Source organism: Trifolium pratense, linkage group LG7 (genome assembly GCF_020283565.1).
Source record: "Trifolium pratense cultivar HEN17-A07 linkage group LG7, ARS_RC_1.1, whole genome shotgun sequence".
In the NCBI taxonomy this organism is placed as follows: domain Eukaryota; kingdom Viridiplantae; phylum Streptophyta; class Magnoliopsida; order Fabales; family Fabaceae; genus Trifolium; species Trifolium pratense.
This window is the reverse complement of record NC_060065.1, coordinates 56,613,150-56,630,775: the sequence shown is the minus strand read 5'-3', so window position 1 is coordinate 56,630,775 and position 17,626 is coordinate 56,613,150. Positions and strand designations below refer to the sequence as shown.

Genomic DNA, 17,626 nt, shown 5'->3' with positions numbered 1-17,626 from the left:
AGGGATTTTAATCTTTGAAATTATTCTTTTTTAGCATTTTCCAAACAGGATTTCTAAATATGTTCTGTTGGACAATCAACGTCGAATTAATCTTAGAGATGTTGAAACCGGAAGAATTATCCGTTGTCCAATCGCCACTTCCAGCCGCTACAAATATGAAAGGTGTATAAGTGAAGGTTGGAATGATTACAAGTTGGAGAAAATGTTGAATGCTGGAGATGTGTTGAGGTGCACAATTGAAAACCCACCAAGATATATGAATATCGAGGTTATACGTCGCTGAGGACGTGGGTGGTTACTAATGTTGAAGTTATATCCAGATGTATTTTGGAATTCGTATTTATGGTCAATGTTTAACATAAAGATACTTTGTATTTAATCTAGCACAATTATGTTTGGTACTTATATAATGTAGCACCATTATGTTTTAAAGTAATGTACCTTGAGATGGATATATATTTGTGGCTATTAATCTATTTGATGTCTTCCTTACGAAAAATATGTCAAATGCAATATCATGAAAACACTATATATATCAATGTCAATTATATATGAGTGGATGGTATGCATACACCATATGGCTAATAAAATATATGGAGAACTTTACTAAATTACCTTTAGTAACAGGAAAAAAAAAAACTTTGCAAAATTAGCTTTACAATTGCCTTTTTTATGTATATCAGGATTGAAAACGACACCTCTTTTTTGTGTTCTCAAGACTTGATACTTAATATTTGATAGTAGGTCACATTAATAAAATTTGTTTTTTTCATTGATAAATCACTTTCAAAGAATTCACATACATACAATTTTTATGACACAAACAAGTTGACTACCATTATTTCCTTTTTACTTTCTTGAAGTGGTCATAAAAAACTATATTTTGCTTGGGTCAATGGAGCTATCAAAAGACAACTTTTCTGTCATTGCATGAAATGGTAGTATCATTTTTAGTATCACTTTTCACCTTAGTTTCTATGTCACTCTCTTACCAATCTCATTACACAATTCATGCTTAAAAAAACGAAAAGGCAGGTACCATTGTTGCACAAACAATGGATATATCTCAAGCAAAGCTAGCAAGATTTAATAGAAAGCAGTACCAACATAAGCAATCCAGCAATAAGAATGTTGAATCTAAAGGTTTATGTATCTAATATATATATTATTGAATTCATTTTTGAATCAAATGGATTGTATATTTTGATTAAGTTCTTAAAAGTTATATATTTTATTTATGGTGATGAATAGGAAATGTTAGAGCAAGGAAGGTCTCACAAAGAAAGATTGCAATGTTTGATGGAATGAGTTCAATGACACAAGATTCAAGTTTATCTCATTCAAATTTAGGTATGCATAATTTTGAAATTTAACTTAAAACTTTATTTGCTATTTGATTGTGCACATAGGTTAATATATTTTTTTAAATTGCAGAGAATGTCCAGCCACTGGACATAAATCCCAGTGTTCAACCACTGGAGATAAATCCCAACTACACCCTTATAAGCGGTTCAATTGCTAAGAGGAAAGCGGATAGGATTCCTCTATCACCTTTGAATCCAAGTATTTAATGAAACTTTTTTATATTCTTCATATATCATAAGTTGACTACATTTATTATATTAGTTCTTACTCATTTTTTTTATACGAAGGTTCTACTATGACTCAAAACATATCTCAAGATTTGAACTTAACCGTTCAATCAAAAAGAATCCGAACTCCAAATCCCAAGTACTTTTCTCCTACATCGTGTTTCATTAACACTCTCACAGAAGATACATACAATACTCCAAAATCAACACGACGGAGTGAATACCAAAAAGGTTACAATGCAAACTTACATACTTTGATGGATTTTTGAAAATATATATTGTGAATCAGTCACAAGTAGAAGATATATGTATCATGTTCCTAACAACAGCTTAAAATACATATTTTCAATTTTTTCAGGATCTAATTCAGCTTCTGATAAAGTTACCAATTCAGCTTATTCAAATGTTATCAATCCTACTTTTGAAAATGATCAGGGAAAATTCTCAAGGAAAGTTCCACTACAAAATAAATACATTGGTGTTCAAAGATTAGATTTTGAGAATGTCACACAAGGTATGTTACTTCAAAACATGGAAATTTTGTTGGATAAGGATATAAATTACCTTTTATGTTATCATGACATTTACTTAATTTCAAACCAGGGTCTTCTGAAGTAATAGATGAACTTGATGATTTCAAATCAACATTCTATGCAACTTCTGAAACCGAAGGTATGGATTTAACTTCCTTTATATTTACATAACTTTAACATTATAATATGGGATTTAATTACTAATAGAAATGTGTCTCATTAATACATGTAGCTATCGTTAATTTTGGGCTTCCGGAATTTACATGCACAAAGTGCTATGCTGAACTGTGGTATGAGGAAAGATCAGAAAAAACAAGAACTGGAAATCAAATTGAGTTTTCTATTTGCTGTCAAAAAGGAGAAGTGAAACTACCTCTTTTAAAAAGACCTCCAAAACTATTGCTAGATTTAATAAATGGTCATGATCGAAGGAGCAGTAACTTTAAGGAGAACATTAGAGCTTACAATAGCATGTTTGCGTTCACTTCAATGGGTGGTCAAATAAACGATAACATCAACGATGGCAGCGGACCTCCTCAATTTATATTAGGTGGTCAAAATTACCATAGAATTGGTTCTTTATTACCCGAGGCAGGAACCACTCCAAAGTTTGCACAGCTGTATGTATTTGATACACAAAATGAAGTTAATAATAGAGCTAAAGCTTTCAGGTAATTGCTTTTGTTTTTCTAATGTTGTCCAGTTGTCAATAACTTGCGGTTATAGAAACCTAATACAACGATATTAATTTTCTTTCCCAGCTCTGATAATAAAAATACAAAGAAAGATGCAATTGATCTTACTTTAGTTAAAGACCTCCAAGATATGATATATAGTTGTAATCCACTTGCACAAGCTTATAGGAAAGTCAAAGATGCATTTGAATCCGGCAGTGAGCATCATTTTTCATTAAGATTATATCGAAATCGTGAAAAAGATTCGAGGATGCATAATATTCCTACAGCTGATGAGGTGGCAGGTTTGATAGTAGGAGATTTTGAAGATTCTGATATTGGAAGAGATGTCATTATCAATGAAAGGAAATATGGATTGACTAGGATTCATGAAACTCATGTGTTGTTCTTGCCTCTTCAATATCCCTTAATCTTTCCGCGTGGTGAAAATGGTTGGGAACCAAATATTCCACGTTATTTTGAACAAGAAGTAAATAAGGAAAAGAAAAGAGAAAGAGTTACAATCAGAGAATTTGTTGCTTTTCGACTTCAAGAAAGAAAAATGGAATTTGGCAACATTTTGTCTGCTAAAAGGTTGTTGCAACAGTTTGTTGTTGATGCTTACACCATGTTAGAAGCCCAGCGTCTGTCATTCATAAGAGAAAACCAATCTAAAATTCGCCAGGATGTTCTTAGTGGTCTACAAGAAGCTGTTGATAGGGGTGATGTAGATGCTTCATTAGTAGGGAAGCGTATTATTATACCAGATTCTTTCACCGGAGGTCCAAGATATATGTTCAACAATAGTCAGGATGCAATGGGAATCTGTAAGAGGTTTGGTTATCCGGATCTTTTCATTACAGTTACATGTAATGCAAATTGGCCGGAAATACGTGACTTCATTCGTCCCAAAGGTCTTCAACCATCTGATCGACCGGATATTGTCTGTAGAGTCTTCAAGATGAAGTTAGATCAAATGATGTTTGACTTCAAAAAAAATCAAATCTTCGGCAAGGTTATAGGAGGTAAAATTTATTGGAGGTTTAGTTAATTGAATATATTGGTTGTTGAACTTATTTACTATATTAATTCATGAATTGATGAGATCTGGTTGTTATTATATATATGTGCAGGCATGTATACTGTTGAATTTCAAAAAAGAGGGCTTCCACATGCACATATGTTATTGTGGTTAGATGTTCCACATAAGATAAAATCCGGTAATGATATTGACAAGTTAATCTCAGCTGAAATTCCTCATCCTAAATTATATCCAAAACTACATGCTGTTGTTTCTTCATTTATGATGCATGGTCCATGTGGTGATGCCAATCTCAGTTCTCCTTGCATGAATGGTAGTCGTCGATGCTCAAAATTCTTTCCTAAGAAATTTAAATCAGTAACAAGTATCGATGATGAAGGATATCCCAGTTACAGGAGACGTGATACCGGAGTATTTGTAGACAAGAAGGGAGTGAAGCTGGACAACGGCTTTGTTGTGCCATACAATCCTTTTCTTTTGATGAGGTATCAAGCTCATATTAATGTTGAAGCTTGCAATAAGTCCAATGCCATCAAATACCTTTTTAAATATGTTAATAAAGGTCATGACCGATCAAATATAATGATCTCGAAAGGCAAAAGGGTAGCAAAAGATGATGATAGTCTTGACGAAATTAAAAGATTTTATGATTGTCGATATCTATCTCCGTCCGAAGCTGTTTGGAGACTATTTAAATTTGACATTCATCAAAAATTCCCAGCTGTGATTAGATTGTCAATTCATTTAGAAAATCAGCAATCTATCAAGTTTAATGATAACAGTACACTTCATAATGTTGTCAGTTACCGTGAAATGATCGACACAATGTTTCTTGCATGGTTTAAAGCAAATATGGAATATGAAGAAGCTCGAAATCTGACTTATGCAGAATTTCCTACAAAGTTTGTTTTTAATACTCAAGATCATCGTTGGCAACCAAGGAAGCAGGGTTTTAGCATTGGAAGGCTTACATATGTGCCCGTAGGAGCTGGTGAGTTATACTACTTGAGGGTTTTGTTGACAAAGGCAAAGGGGTGCACAAGTTACGAAAGTATCAAAACAGTGGATGGAAAACTATGCAAAACATTTCAAGAGGCATGCAGTGAAATGGGTCTTTTAAAAGATGATCAGGAATTCAAAGATGCACTTATTGAATCTTATGAAACAGCTACAGGTGGTGAGATGAGAAGTTTGTTTGTTAGATTGTTGAACATGAATACAATGAGTAATCCATACGATGTATGGATTTCTACTTGGAAATTACTAGCCGATGGTATTCTTTATAATAGAAGAAGAGCACTCAATCTTCCAGGTAACAATTAATTTGTTATATTTAATTAGTAACGTATTTATCATATATTATGGGCATTTAATTGATGTTATCCTTAAAATTATATTTTGCTGCAGAATTGCAAATATCTGACGATGATTTGCAAACTCTTTGTCTAATTGAGATTCAAAAATTATTGATGGCAAATGGAAGATCGTTAAGTGATTATAAGACTATGCCTGTACCTTTTGATGAAGATCTCGACATGTTTGAAAACAAACTCATAGCCGATGAACTCAGTTACAATAGAGATGAATTAGCTGTTCTGCATGCAAGTTTAGTTGAACAACTGAATGAAGAGCAACGTGAGGTGTATCAAAAAATCATGACATCAGTTTTAGCTGAAAGCGGTGAGTTTTACTTTTTGTATGGATATGGAGGTACTGGGAAAACTTTCTTATGGAAAACACTCTCGGCTGCTTTAAGATCTCAAGGTAAAATTGTCCTTAATGTTGCTTCAAGCGGTATTGCTTCACTATTGCTTCCTAATGGAAAAACAGCTCATTCAACCTTTTGCATCCCATTGGAAATAAATGAGAAATCTACTTGCAATATTACACAAGATTCTGTGAGAGCTAATTTGTTAAGGGCAGCAAGTCTTATCATATGGGATGAAGCTCCGATGATGAATCGATATTGTTTTGAAGCATTTGATCGTACAATGAAGGATGTGATGTCAAAGGTAGATAAAAACAACAATTCTAAGCCTTTCGGTGGAAAGGTTGTTGTTCTAGGTGGTGACTTCAGACAAATATTGCCTGTAGTTAGAAAAGGTTCAAGAGGAGATATTGTGAATAGAACAATATGCTCATCAAAATTATGGATGCATTGCAATGTTTTGAACTTGACAAAAAACATGAGGCTGAAAAGTGATTCAACGGACAAGGCACAAGCTGAGCTTAAAGAATTTGCTGATTGGATATTGAAAATTGGAGATGGCCTACTAAATTCAGATGACAATGGAGAGGCACAAATTCAAATTCCTGAAGATTTGTGTATTTCAGATGTTGATAAGCCGTTGCTTTCTTTGGTTAATTTTGTTTATCCAAATATTGTAACCAATATTGGGGAACCAAACTTTTTTGAAGATCAATCAATACTTGCTCCAACTTTAGAAGTTGTTGAACAGGTAAATGATTTTGTTTTATCTATGATTCCCGGTGAAGAAAAAAGCTATTTAAGTTGTGATACACCATGCAAATCTGATGAAGATTATGAAGTTCAAAGCGATTGGTTTACATCGGAATTTTTAAATGATATTCAATGTTCCGGGGTACCCAATCATCGCTTAACACTCAAAGTTGGTGTTCCTATTATGTTGTTGCGAAATATTGATCAAGCTAGCGGACTTTGCAACGGTACTAGACTACAAGTTAGGGACTTGGGAAAGAACATCATTAAAGCTTCAATTATCACCGGAAAACATGCTGGTGATATGGTCTTTCTTCCAAGGATGGACTTGGTTCCTAATGATTCTGGCCTTCCTTTCAAGTTTTCTCGCCGTCAATTTCCTATATGCTTATGTTTTGCAATGACAATCAATAAAAGCCAAGGACAGTCTATGTCCAAGGTTGGACTTTATTTACCTCGACCAGTTTTTACTCATGGTCAGCTCTATGTAGCCATTTCTAGAGTGACAACCAAGAGAGGATTGAAGATGGTTATATTAGACGAAGATGGAAAGCCATGCACCACCACTCTAAATGTGGTATATCCTGAGATTTTTGAATCTTTGTAGCGCAATTGGAGATACGGCATTAATCTAAGGTAATTATTCTCATTGTTTCCTTACTAAGATTCATTTAAATTTAGTTATTTGTTAAAAGTCCATGTGATACCAATTAATAATACTAATTTATATTATTCTGACACATGTTTATATATACTTGCAGGTTTAGAGTAGAATCAATGAATCATATTTTGAACAACTCATGATCAAATTCCTATTTCTTATGATCAATGCAATGTCATGTATCTAATTTCTTTATTACAGTATATGTGACACATAGAAAAACTTTTGTTCTTAAGATGTGTTACATTGAAAGTCTCTGTTTGTAAGGATTCAGATTTTGTAAGGTTGATGCATGTATTTTGATGCAAACAATGCAAGCTTTTTGGTATTTTATGACTATAATGATTATTATAAGAATGATTATTTTTTGGTAAAGACTTTAAGAATGAAGTTGTTCTTAAACTTTTTGGTAAAGACTTCTATTTTTTTGGAAAAGTATAGCAACCAGCACAGAAGTTGTTCATATCACAGTAGAAACCACAGGTATGTGACTGAAGTTGTTCTCTTATTTCAAACATGCTGTTCTTCATGTTCACATCTGATTTTCCTTATTCAAACCAATTAAAGTTTAAGAAATACATAATCTTAATTCTTGCAGATTTGCAAATAGTTCTTAAAAATTATGTGATCTTCGTTGAATGTTTGAAAGAATATATACTTTAGAATTACATGGATTATGAGATTTATATGATGTTCCTTGCAACTTTGTAAACAGATTTTCTTATAATTTATACTTAAGTAAGAGTATTTATGTTTAGGTTACATCACCATGATTAGCAAATATAATTGTGTAATCAGTAAATGTATAAATTTTTTTGCCAGATGAATTTAATTCCCGAAGTAGGTGCTCAGGTCGAAAGGTCTTGGTAGATGAACATCACTAATAACCATGCAAATGGGAGAAGTGTTTTGGTAATACCATACTTTTTTTTTTTTTTAGATAACCATTTAATACTTACCTAATTGTTATATTTAATAAAATTTATGTCATTATCTAATCGTATAAGCTATTTGTGCCCGTGCGTTGCACGGGTCCGATTACTAGTAGTCATACATATGCCCAACTGTCAACAAAATAAAAAAACTGTTCTTTTGATTCATCCCAGAAGAAAAGAGGAGGGAGAGAGAGAGAGAGAGAGAGAGACAACCTGGCACGAAACTCAAGTAGTAGTTGTTGCAAAATACAACACCATCACATCATGGGCTTCATTTGGGGTATTTTTCTTCCTTAGTTTGAATTCAGTTTTTTCTTCCTTATTTGATGGATTTTTTTCTAATCAATATCTATGTTTCTAGGCATAAACCACTAAAGAGTTGTTTAATGATAGTGATGAAGAGGAGTTATGTTAGTTATCTTATGAAAAAAGTAGATTAGATTTATTTTGATGATGGTGATAATGATGAAGAAGGAGGAGAAGGGTATGAAGCCTATTTTAGTGAATTTTGGTTTGGCTTTGGCTCTTTCTTTTGCTGGATTTATCTGCTCACGCCTCAGAATCACAACAATCAACCACTCTGATCCTAATCCTAACTCACCCACTTCAGGTCTTCTTTCCTTTCAAATTTCATCATGAAATCCAACTATCCAAATGATTATTTGTATGTTGTTAAATCTTTAAATGTAATCGTGTTTTTCAGGTCATGAAAGTGAAGTTAATTTAGGAGATGAATTGGGAGCTAAATTCAGTACTTCCAATACTGCTTCAGAGGTAATTTTTCCCTTCATTTTTTATACAATTGTTTGGTTAGTATTTCAAAACTTAACTGGCTTGTTCGATACAAAAACTGGATTTGTTATAGTGAATTGGTTTTAGACTGGTTTAGATTTGAACTGGTGTATGTATAGAACTAGTCTCGAATTCGGTTTTGGGTTTTAGTCAATATATGAATCTTCCATTCAAAACTTCTAAGACATCTTTTTTCAAACAATGAAACTAAAATAGGGCTATTGAATTTCCTATATATGGCAGGAAGAAACACGCACCAACGAGTTGAGGAGTGAAAATTCTCCTATTGATCTTCTCGGTAACAGCAAACAAAATGGAGATAAAGATGAGTTCCTCTTACCTGAATTTGACGAGCTCGTTAAGGAGGTAGAGTTTGAAGTAGAGGCGCCGGGGTTAAAAGTAGGATCTTCTAAAGGATATACAGTTCCTGATAAGGATAACTATGAACAAGAGATAAGTCATCTCAGAGACATGGTTAGATTGCTTCAAGACAAGGAACAAAATCTTGAGTTTCAGTTGCTTGAGTACTGTGGTCTTAGAGAGCAAGAAACAGTTGTGATGGAGCTTCAAAATAGATTGAAGATAACTAATATGGAGGTAAAGATGTTCAATCTGAAGGCTAAAAACTTACAGTCTGAGAATCGGAGATTAAAAGAACAGGTTGCCGATCATGCAAAGGTGTTGGCCGAGCTTGACACCGCAAAGGCGAAAATCGAACTACTCAATAAGGAAATTAGGTGTGATGCTGAACAGGATAAGGAACAGATCGTTACTCTTCAACGAAGAGTGGCCAAGTTGCAAGACCAAGAGTGCAAAGATGCTGCTTGTGATCAAGATATTAAAGTAAAGCTGCAAAAGCAAAAGGTTCTTGAGTTGGAAGTAGAAGAATTGAGGAAATCTAATTCAAGATTGCATACAGAGATTTCTGACTTGACTCGAAGATTCGATTCTACGCAGATCGTTGCTAATGATGCGAACCGAGAAAGTGAGCGTCTTAGAATAGAAAACGAGGACTTGATGAAGAAAATTGAGCAACTACAATCCGATCGATGTTCAGATCTTGAAGAGTTAGTGTACATGCGGTGGATAAACGCTTGCTTACGATATGAGCTGCGAAATTATCAGCCTCCGCGCAGTAAAACAGTTGCAAAGGATTTGAGTAAAAGCTTAAGCCCCAATTCTGAGAAGAAAGCCAAACAGCTTATACTTGAATATGCTGATGCTAATGGATCAGGGAGTATTGTGGACTTTGATTTTGATCAATGGTCCTCCTCGCAAGCTTCTTCTATTACTGACTCCGGAGAGTATGATGATTTTTCTTCTGTTGATAATTCATCTGCTGCCAGAAGCAACACCAAATTTTTTAGCAAGCTTAAGAGACTGATACAAGGAAAGGATAGTCGGGCTTCAACTAGATATCAAGAAGATATCAATTCTCCACGGCTGAGTACATCAACTGGAATTGATCGTAGAGCGTCTTTTGATTTCTCAACATCGATGAGTATGAAGGAAAGGAATAGGAGATACTCAAGTTTAAGTAGAGATGGTTCCTTACCAGGTTCTTTAGGCATAGAGAAATCCGATTTGGAGAAATATGCAGAAGCTCTAAAAGATTCTAGTGTGAATACTAAATATCAAAGACGTGGAAGATCAACATCATTTAGTTAGTTTGTTTTAGGTTATTGTCAATATACAAGGATTTACCTTTTCGACTGTGAATATTATGTGTTAAAAACTTACTATGTTGTTATGTTAACTGTCATTTAAAATAGCATTTAGGTCTAGTTCAGACACCAATCATATATATTACAGAAAAGTGTGTTACCAATCATTGACAAGCGTTCATCAATTAATAATAGTAGTATTTTACTTCAGATTATCACAGCATATTTAACTTGGAAAATATACTTGTCAATACTTACAAATCTACAACATAACTGTGGATAGTGTGACAGAGGTTTAAGGTTCAATTTTGTGTCCATGTTATTTATAACATTAAAAAATATGTTGGATGAAAATTTTAATCTATTACTTCTGATCTTGGAAAACAACAATATTGAATTCTTCATTGAACTTTCTTATAATTAGTTATGTCACTAGATCAGATAGCAGCCAATATTCCATCCCGAATTCGGAGTTCAGTGTTCCTTGATTTGCACAATGACCAATATAGTGTTAATACGAGATAACACAATGCGAATCTTGGCTAATTTCACCAAGGAAAAATTGTTTTTATTAACAAATTGGAGATATAAAAGAAAATAAATCTGGAACATAAACTAAATTGCAGAATTCCCTTAAAAAAAAACCAATGTACTTGAACAAAATACAACAAAATTTCTAAAATTTTATTTAATAGGATGCAAGTCTCTCCATACTAGAGAAATAAAATAACAAACGTTTGGAATTCTTAACCGTCAAGACTTATGCCTTGTTCAATCAATGCATAAGCTAGAACTTGGTTAGCAGCTTGTGAAGGATGGACACTGTCCCAAAACACATACTGAGTTGCATTAGAAGAACAATAAGGATGTTGTCCCTAAAATCCTAGTTCCACAGCAGCCTCTCCTTGCCTCCGTGAAACCTATTGAATATCACAACATAGATTAATAAGAATAAGTAACATTGTTTTACATAAAGAAAGAAATGAATGCCTTATGTTATTATAGTCTAAGTATTTCTTACCAAAATTTGAAGGGGATAGAACAAGTTCATAGAGAGATTTGAAAAATATTAAAGACAACAATCTTAAGACCAGGAAGTTGCTTACACAAACTTTCTCATGAAATATAAATAAAGTTCTTGTAGCAGGTAGGCAACCCAATGGTGGGAGTGAAGTCACTCCAATTTTTCTAGCTCCCAATTTATACAAGTCCTATGTTCAAAATACAACACATTTGATTATAATATTCCAATGTTGATCCTTTCATGATACTATATGTCTTGATATTTCAATTAATAGCCATATTTCGAAGCGTGACAATTAAAAAAAAATGTACCTTAACAAAACTTGAGAATGCATGCAGAATATTGATCAGGAGTAATAACTTTGTTGATCAAAAGAGGATTGACATAATAGTTTTGTATAAAGTCACTACTTCCACCACTCAATATATGCACCTTTAATAATTGATGCTTCCTTTTTTCTACCAGCTATCTTGGTCAGCTTGCTTTGGTATTCCTTGTAATATTTTAACTGTTGCGACAATGGAATCACATGCTGCTAAAATAATAAAATAGTGTTAAAAGACATGAATCTTCTAAGACACGTGTTTGCATTGTTCATCACAAACTTAGATTTAAAATAGCAGTCTTTTCATCATAACCAGATGCAAAAGAACAGAAAATGTGAATAGAAAAATATTTTTGAGATTTCTCAAGTAAATAGCAGATATGTAGTGTAAATGTTAACAAAAATATATTGACTCATGCTATTGTCTGGCCAGTAATTTGCAATCATTAAACCGTTCATTTTACAGCAAAAAACAGATAATTTTATGACATTTTTTTTTTTTATGAAACAACAGAAAACTTTACATTAAATTGACGACAACTAGGACACGGTGAGCCACCGAGGTGAAAGAGTTCAACATGTATTTGCTCATTTGCTGTACTTCCTGGTGAGGATTTATGCATGCTTTCCAGTTCTCAACCATTTCTCATGGGAAGAATTCACACGACCCCTCGTCCCTTGAATGATAAAAAGAGATTTCTTAAAATTGGAATGTTTGGCATATGAAAACCATGCAAAACAAATTCTAAAGCCATACCTGAAATGTCCATATGGATCTCTGATGCATCAACTGCTTTGTTGCAGCGGTAACAGAAGTACTCTCCAGTCTCCATAATTACCGAACTTCATTTTATTACAACCTTCAGTTCGAGAAATTGCCATGTCACAAGACGGACACAACTTGGAATCACGGTGAATTTCTCTGATGCTGAGTATTTCATTGATCTTTTGAAGTTCAAGTTGCCTTTGATTTCCCTTTAATTGAGATGGATTTTGACGATACTGTGAGAAGGACAAAATTTAGAAATACTGAAGCATTTTTGCATTTAAAAAATTATTTGAAAAACACATGTCAAAGCACATGCCTTTGTGGACATCATGTACAACAGCATCTAGAAACTGACCAAACTCACATCAAAACAATAAAGGGCCAAGAAACTACCACATATGCATGCAAGCATTCAAACTATTCATCACATCGTTTGATAACAATTAATGAGAAAATCCCACAGGTACAGCATTATTAACAATTTTATTGATTTCACGTTAGCATTATCCATCTCATTTTACTGACTTTTTTTTTAATTGACTTAAAAATGATAGTTCAAATATTACTCACAAAATAACAAGCTAATAATGACAATTGTATATAAACTAGAAGGATATTCATAACAAATAACTATATTATCACCCAAAACAAATAACATGATATAGTGATACAGCTATTGAGCATCACAGGTTTTATCACAAATCTACAATTAAACAGTTCAAAATGGAATACCAGTTCACTGTAAGTTGAATAACATGGTATAAAATTATATAGATGTCAAAACACAAGAAGAAAAAAATTGTCAGATTCAAAACACATACCAGCTGAATATAATGGAAGCCTTGACAGAGCTACCTAATTGCACCAGATTCCAGACGCAGAACCTTATGAGATAAACCATTTGCCCTCATTTTGTCACGCAACTTCTGAGCCTGGTCTATCATGTTTAACTTCAAATATCCATTAATCATACAAGTATAAGTATTTACATTTGGTGAACAGCCTTCCCACAACATTTTATCAAATAATGCCTGCGCCATAACCATTTTTCCAGTATTACAAAAGCCAGCTATTAGAGTTGTATATGCGATCTGATCTGGATATACACCCTTGTCTTTCATTTCCTCAAATAAGTTGTATGCTACATGTATATTGAAATTACGGGTACATAGGTCAATAAGAATTGTATATGTTTTGACGTTGAAAGTGATTCCTACTTTTGTCATTCTTGTGAATAACATCACAGCTTTTTCAGGATTTGACTGTTTAGCAAAGCCAGATATAAGGGTACTATAATTAACAACTCCAGGAAGTACATTCTTTTTAAGCATTAATGGCAGAAGCTGAAGTGCCTTTTCTGGAAAACTTTCTCTGCAAAGCTTGTGGATGAATTCATTATATGAATATGGGTTGAGGTTAACTCCGTGTTCTTGGAGTTCCTCTGACAAGACCAAGGCTTCATCGAAGTCACGTTCCCTGCAGTAAATACTAAGAATATGGTTGGAAGCGATTGTATCTGGCCATATACCACGTTTTTGCATGATACTAAAAACTTTCAATGCGTTAGCAAATTGTCTCAATTTGTAGAATCCCTTAATTAGACTGCAATAACTAAAACCAGAAGGAACAAAATTATTGCTACTCATCTCCTTCAAAAGCTCGACGGCCGAATCCATATCACCTTCCCTGCAAAATCCATCAATTAAAGTTTCATAAATAGTCTGATCATATTTGTAATCAGAAGCACCACTTTGACGGAAGATATTCATCAAGCTTTGCATCGGTATATTCTTACATAGACCTCCGCGGATGAGTGAAGTATAGGTAACAATGGATGGTTTTATTTGGTTTTGATCCATATCCGTCATCAAGTCAGTCACTTTCTCATCATCTCCATTCTTGCAGAATGCATCAATTAAAATGCTATAACTATAAACATCAGGCAATACTCCGGAGTTTTTCATTTCTTCCAAAACTACTAAAGCTTCATCTACTGCACCTCTTTGACAAAGTCCATATATAACAGCATTAAAACAATGGTTATTGAGAAGCTGGTTTTTACAGTGCAAGTTACAAATTAACTTCCACGCAACGTCAAAAGAACCAACTTTACAAAGTCCCTTAATATAAGTACTATACGTGACAACAGTCGGGATTTCCCCACTCCGATAGATCTTTCCTAAAATCTCCGAAGCCCGTCTAATATCAGCACTACACCCAACATCTCTACAATAAAAATTCATCATGATAGTATAAGTATGGATATTCGGCGTTGGACCGAAGTTTATCAAATCCTGAAACAAACATCTCACACCATCTACTCTATCTGTTTCCACCAAACATTTCAACAAGAAATTACAAGACATTATATTAGGTACAATCCCAACATCCTTAGCACTAACAAAAACATAATAGGCATGTTCAAGCATAGAGTTTGAAGCAAAAACTTTAATAAGCATATCAAACACAACAACAGACCTTTCCACATGATGTGCTGAATCAAGCAAAACAGCAAACAATTCGAATGCGTCGCGATTTTCGTCTTTATAGTATCCAACAATATCTCTAAGTAAGGCAAAAACTTCCAAATGCATACCAGATAAAGCAAAAGTATGAATGATGATTCTAAAGGAATTGATTGAGTCAGAAAAACCATGAGTTTGAACCCAACCTTTGAACTTGATTTTTCTTGCTTTACGCCAATTTAAGGACTTGAAGACTCTAGCAACCAAATGAGATAATTTTGTAGTGGTTTTGGGAAGTGGGGTATTGAAATTTGGAGTTTCATCTTCTTCAACCATCATCATCAATGCGGAAGAAGAAGTTGGAGGAGAATAGAACCTGAAGAAAGTTGGTGGTGGTTGTTGGAAGTGAACTCTGGTGGTGCTGCGGAGGAGTAAGCATTTCACCGCCATGAAATGCAGTTTTTACTACGGTTGCATCTCATCAAATGGTTTGGAGAGAGAGAGAGAGAGAGAGAGAGAGAGAGAAGAAGAAGAAGAAGAACAGTGGCGGTTGCTTGGTGTTGTGTTGAACGAGGTTGCGCGGCGGCAACGACAAAGGGTATTATTAGACATTTTTACTGTTTATGGTTCGGTTAAAGAAGAAAATTGAACCTATCGAACCAAACCGAACCGAACCAAAACCAATATTTAACTTGAGAAATAATATTTGTTCTGCCTCAAAATAATTGTCAAATATCAATGCATAATTTCACCATTAATATCTCTAACTATCCATTTCTTCTCAAAAAATATTTAATTATTTATTAGCAAAAATTATTAAAAAAAATTGATATTTCAAATGTTGAAGTTGTTAGGAGTCTCATGTTGTTCAGGTTTCGAGTCATTGTGACGTAGGAAGGCTGGCCGTGCCGGATTGAAGAGGAAGTGACACGTAAACGGAATAATGCAGATTTAATTATTTTTATATTTTAGATAGATTTGTCATTTTTATGTTTTATCTAGATTTTTTATTTTTATATTTTAGCTTGATTTATTATTTTTATATTTTAGCTAGATTTAAGCTAAACTATTGTAGCCATAAGAAGCCGTTTTTTCATTCAATAAAAATATAGAGATTATTTTCTCAAATTCTGGTGGATTCTGGAAACTCTTTTGACAAGTTTGTGCTTGCAACTTGTCTGCTTATCATTCTAAGTTTAGCGCTTGCTAAACCTATTGCTTCCGACTGCGTCACATTGTATGTATAATTGTACTTTGACACCCTCATTCTTTGAAATAACTTTTAGAGTGCAATCCATACTCATCTAACTTGGTACCATAGTCGAGAAAAGGGTTGCAATTTGGATATTGGCATGAGGGTGAATATTGAAGTTGTTTAGAGCTCTTGCTTATGTTCCCGAATCCTAAACTATTGAATGTAAAAATGTACTTGGTTGCCTTCATTTTTTGAGCTAGCTTTTAGGATGAGGTTCATGCTTATTTAATATGGTGTCAGAGCCTGTTAAAGATTGCAATATGTAATTGGACCCAAAGATTCATGCTCGATGTGATGGTGGATGTTGAAGTTGTTCGGAGTTTGTTTGAGGTATCACATTGCTCAAGTGTTCGAGTTGTTAGATATATGTGTTTAGACACGCTTGTCATTTAAGCTAATTTTTGGATGAAATTAAAACTCTTTTTATCATTAAGGCTTAAATGATCAATTCGTTCATGTAAGTTCGCAATATTTTGGTTTTTGTCCCTGTATCTTTTTTTGTTTTAAAATAGTCCCTGAATGTGCAAATCCATTTGGTGTTAGTCTCTAACGTTATGTGCCGTTACAAAAATGATGACGTGAAAAACAGAGGCTGACATGGCAATATGTGACGTAGCAAACAATTATGATGTGTCAATAATGATGCCCAGTCATCCACTTAGAGGAACCAAATCCAAAAATAAAATTGCAGAGAGGGACAAAAACCAAAAAAACAAAATTAAACCAAAAAACATATTTTTCTTCTTTTTTCTCTAAACTCAGAAATTGACTCATATTTCTCCGAACCCAAAAATTGCAAAACATGTTTTAATGGATGCGATTTGAGAGATCCAAAAGAAAAAAAGGAATAAAAACGAGTCATTTTATCTTAAAAGTTTATGAATTTTTTGGTTGACATTTGAGGATATAATGGAACTCAAATTTTATAATATATAAAGTTGTTTGATTAAAAATTCATGACAAATTTTGAAGATGATGATTAGTAAATTAATATGGTCTTTTGATTAAATCAAAATAAATGGTGTATCAGGAAACTCAATTTTTTGTTGGTTAAAGAGTTTTATGGAATTTTAGGTTGGGGAGAAAAATAAGAAGAAAATATCATTTTAGTACATTCAACACAAATTTCTGGATTTAAAGAAATAGAGTCCATTTTTGGGTTTAGAGAAAAAAAGAATAAAATATGTTTTGTTTTTTGGTTTAATTTCGTTTTTTTTTGTTTTGGTCCCTCTCTGCAATTTTATTTTTGGATTTGGTCCCTCTAAGTGGATGACTGAGCATCATTATTGACACATCATCCTCATTTGTCACACATTGCCCCGCCAGCCTTTATTTGCCACCTCATCATTTTTGTAACGACACATAATGTTTTTTTTGAAACGGCAAAATATTATTAATAATAACCGGCACAAGACGTTAGGAACTAAAATCAAA

At 33.6% G+C, this 17,626-nt stretch overlaps 3 protein-coding genes across 9 annotated transcripts; 2 read left to right on the top strand and 1 right to left on the bottom strand.

Moving 5' to 3' along the window:
* The first annotated feature begins 1,028 nt into the window (after positions 1-1,028).
* Positions 1,029-7,320, top strand: LOC123897493. Its single transcript, XM_045948156.1, has 12 exons — positions 1,029-1,143; positions 1,252-1,350; positions 1,435-1,563; positions 1,653-1,823; positions 1,951-2,106; positions 2,196-2,264; positions 2,358-2,796; positions 2,887-3,824; positions 3,933-3,973; positions 4,037-5,153; positions 5,249-6,938; positions 7,064-7,320. Exons 1-11 carry the CDS (start codon positions 1,056-1,058, stop codon positions 6,907-6,909), a joined length of 4,908 nt encoding a protein of 1,635 aa, XP_045804112.1. The 5' UTR covers positions 1,029-1,055; the 3' UTR covers positions 6,910-6,938; positions 7,064-7,320.
* Positions 7,321-8,008: 688 nt separating this feature from the next.
* Positions 8,009-10,758, top strand: LOC123897495 (protein CHUP1, chloroplastic-like). The gene is made up of 4 exons (XM_045948165.1): positions 8,009-8,178; positions 8,260-8,508; positions 8,602-8,672; positions 8,934-10,758. The coding sequence occupies exons 2-4, from the start codon at positions 8,349-8,351 to the stop codon at positions 10,356-10,358; spliced, it is 1,656 nt and encodes a 551-aa protein (XP_045804121.1). The 5' UTR covers positions 8,009-8,178; positions 8,260-8,348; the 3' UTR covers positions 10,359-10,758.
* Positions 10,759-10,869: 111 nt separating this feature from the next.
* On the bottom strand, positions 10,870-15,664 carry LOC123897494 (pentatricopeptide repeat-containing protein At1g62670, mitochondrial-like). 7 transcript variants are annotated; one of them, XM_045948163.1, is made up of 7 exons: positions 14,951-15,533; positions 13,294-14,698; positions 12,461-12,705; positions 12,228-12,380; positions 11,690-11,910; positions 11,461-11,565; positions 10,942-11,274 (listed from the first exon to the last, which is right to left on the bottom strand). In XM_045948163.1, exons 1-2 carry the CDS (start codon positions 15,385-15,387, stop codon positions 13,324-13,326), a joined length of 1,812 nt encoding a protein of 603 aa, XP_045804119.1. In that variant the 5' UTR covers positions 15,388-15,533; the 3' UTR covers positions 10,942-11,274; positions 11,461-11,565; positions 11,690-11,910; positions 12,228-12,380; positions 12,461-12,705; positions 13,294-13,323. The 7 variants fall into 7 exon arrangements, with proteins under 7 accessions (XP_045804115.1, XP_045804117.1, XP_045804119.1 ...); XM_045948164.1 differs by having other exon boundaries at positions 13,294-14,798; positions 14,951-15,521; XM_045948159.1 differs by having other exon boundaries at positions 10,870-11,274; positions 13,294-15,533.
* Positions 15,665-17,626: the final 1,962 nt, after the last annotated feature.

Bases quoted from the DNA above. Each gene is read 5' to 3' on its own strand.
- LOC123897493 (XM_045948156.1), top strand. From the start codon at position 1,056: ATGGATATATCTCAAGCAAAGCTAGCAAGATTTAATAGAAAGCAGTAC. The intron at 2,107-2,195 runs GTATGTTACTTC...ATTTCAAACCAG, and splicing joins TTTTGAGAATGTCACACAAG to GGTCTTCTGAAGTAATAGAT. The intron at 2,797-2,886 runs GTAATTGCTTTT...TTTCTTTCCCAG, and splicing joins AATAGAGCTAAAGCTTTCAG to CTCTGATAATAAAAATACAA.
- LOC123897495 (XM_045948165.1), top strand. From the start codon at position 8,349: ATGATGGTGATAATGATGAAGAAGGAGGAGAAGGGTATGAAGCCTATT. The intron at 8,509-8,601 runs GTCTTCTTTCCT...CGTGTTTTTCAG, and splicing joins TCCTAACTCACCCACTTCAG to GTCATGAAAGTGAAGTTAAT. The intron at 8,673-8,933 runs GTAATTTTTCCC...TATATATGGCAG, and splicing joins CTTCCAATACTGCTTCAGAG to GAAGAAACACGCACCAACGA.
- LOC123897494 (XM_045948160.1), bottom strand. From the start codon at position 15,387: ATGGCGGTGAAATGCTTACTCCTCCGCAGCACCACCAGAGTTCACTTC.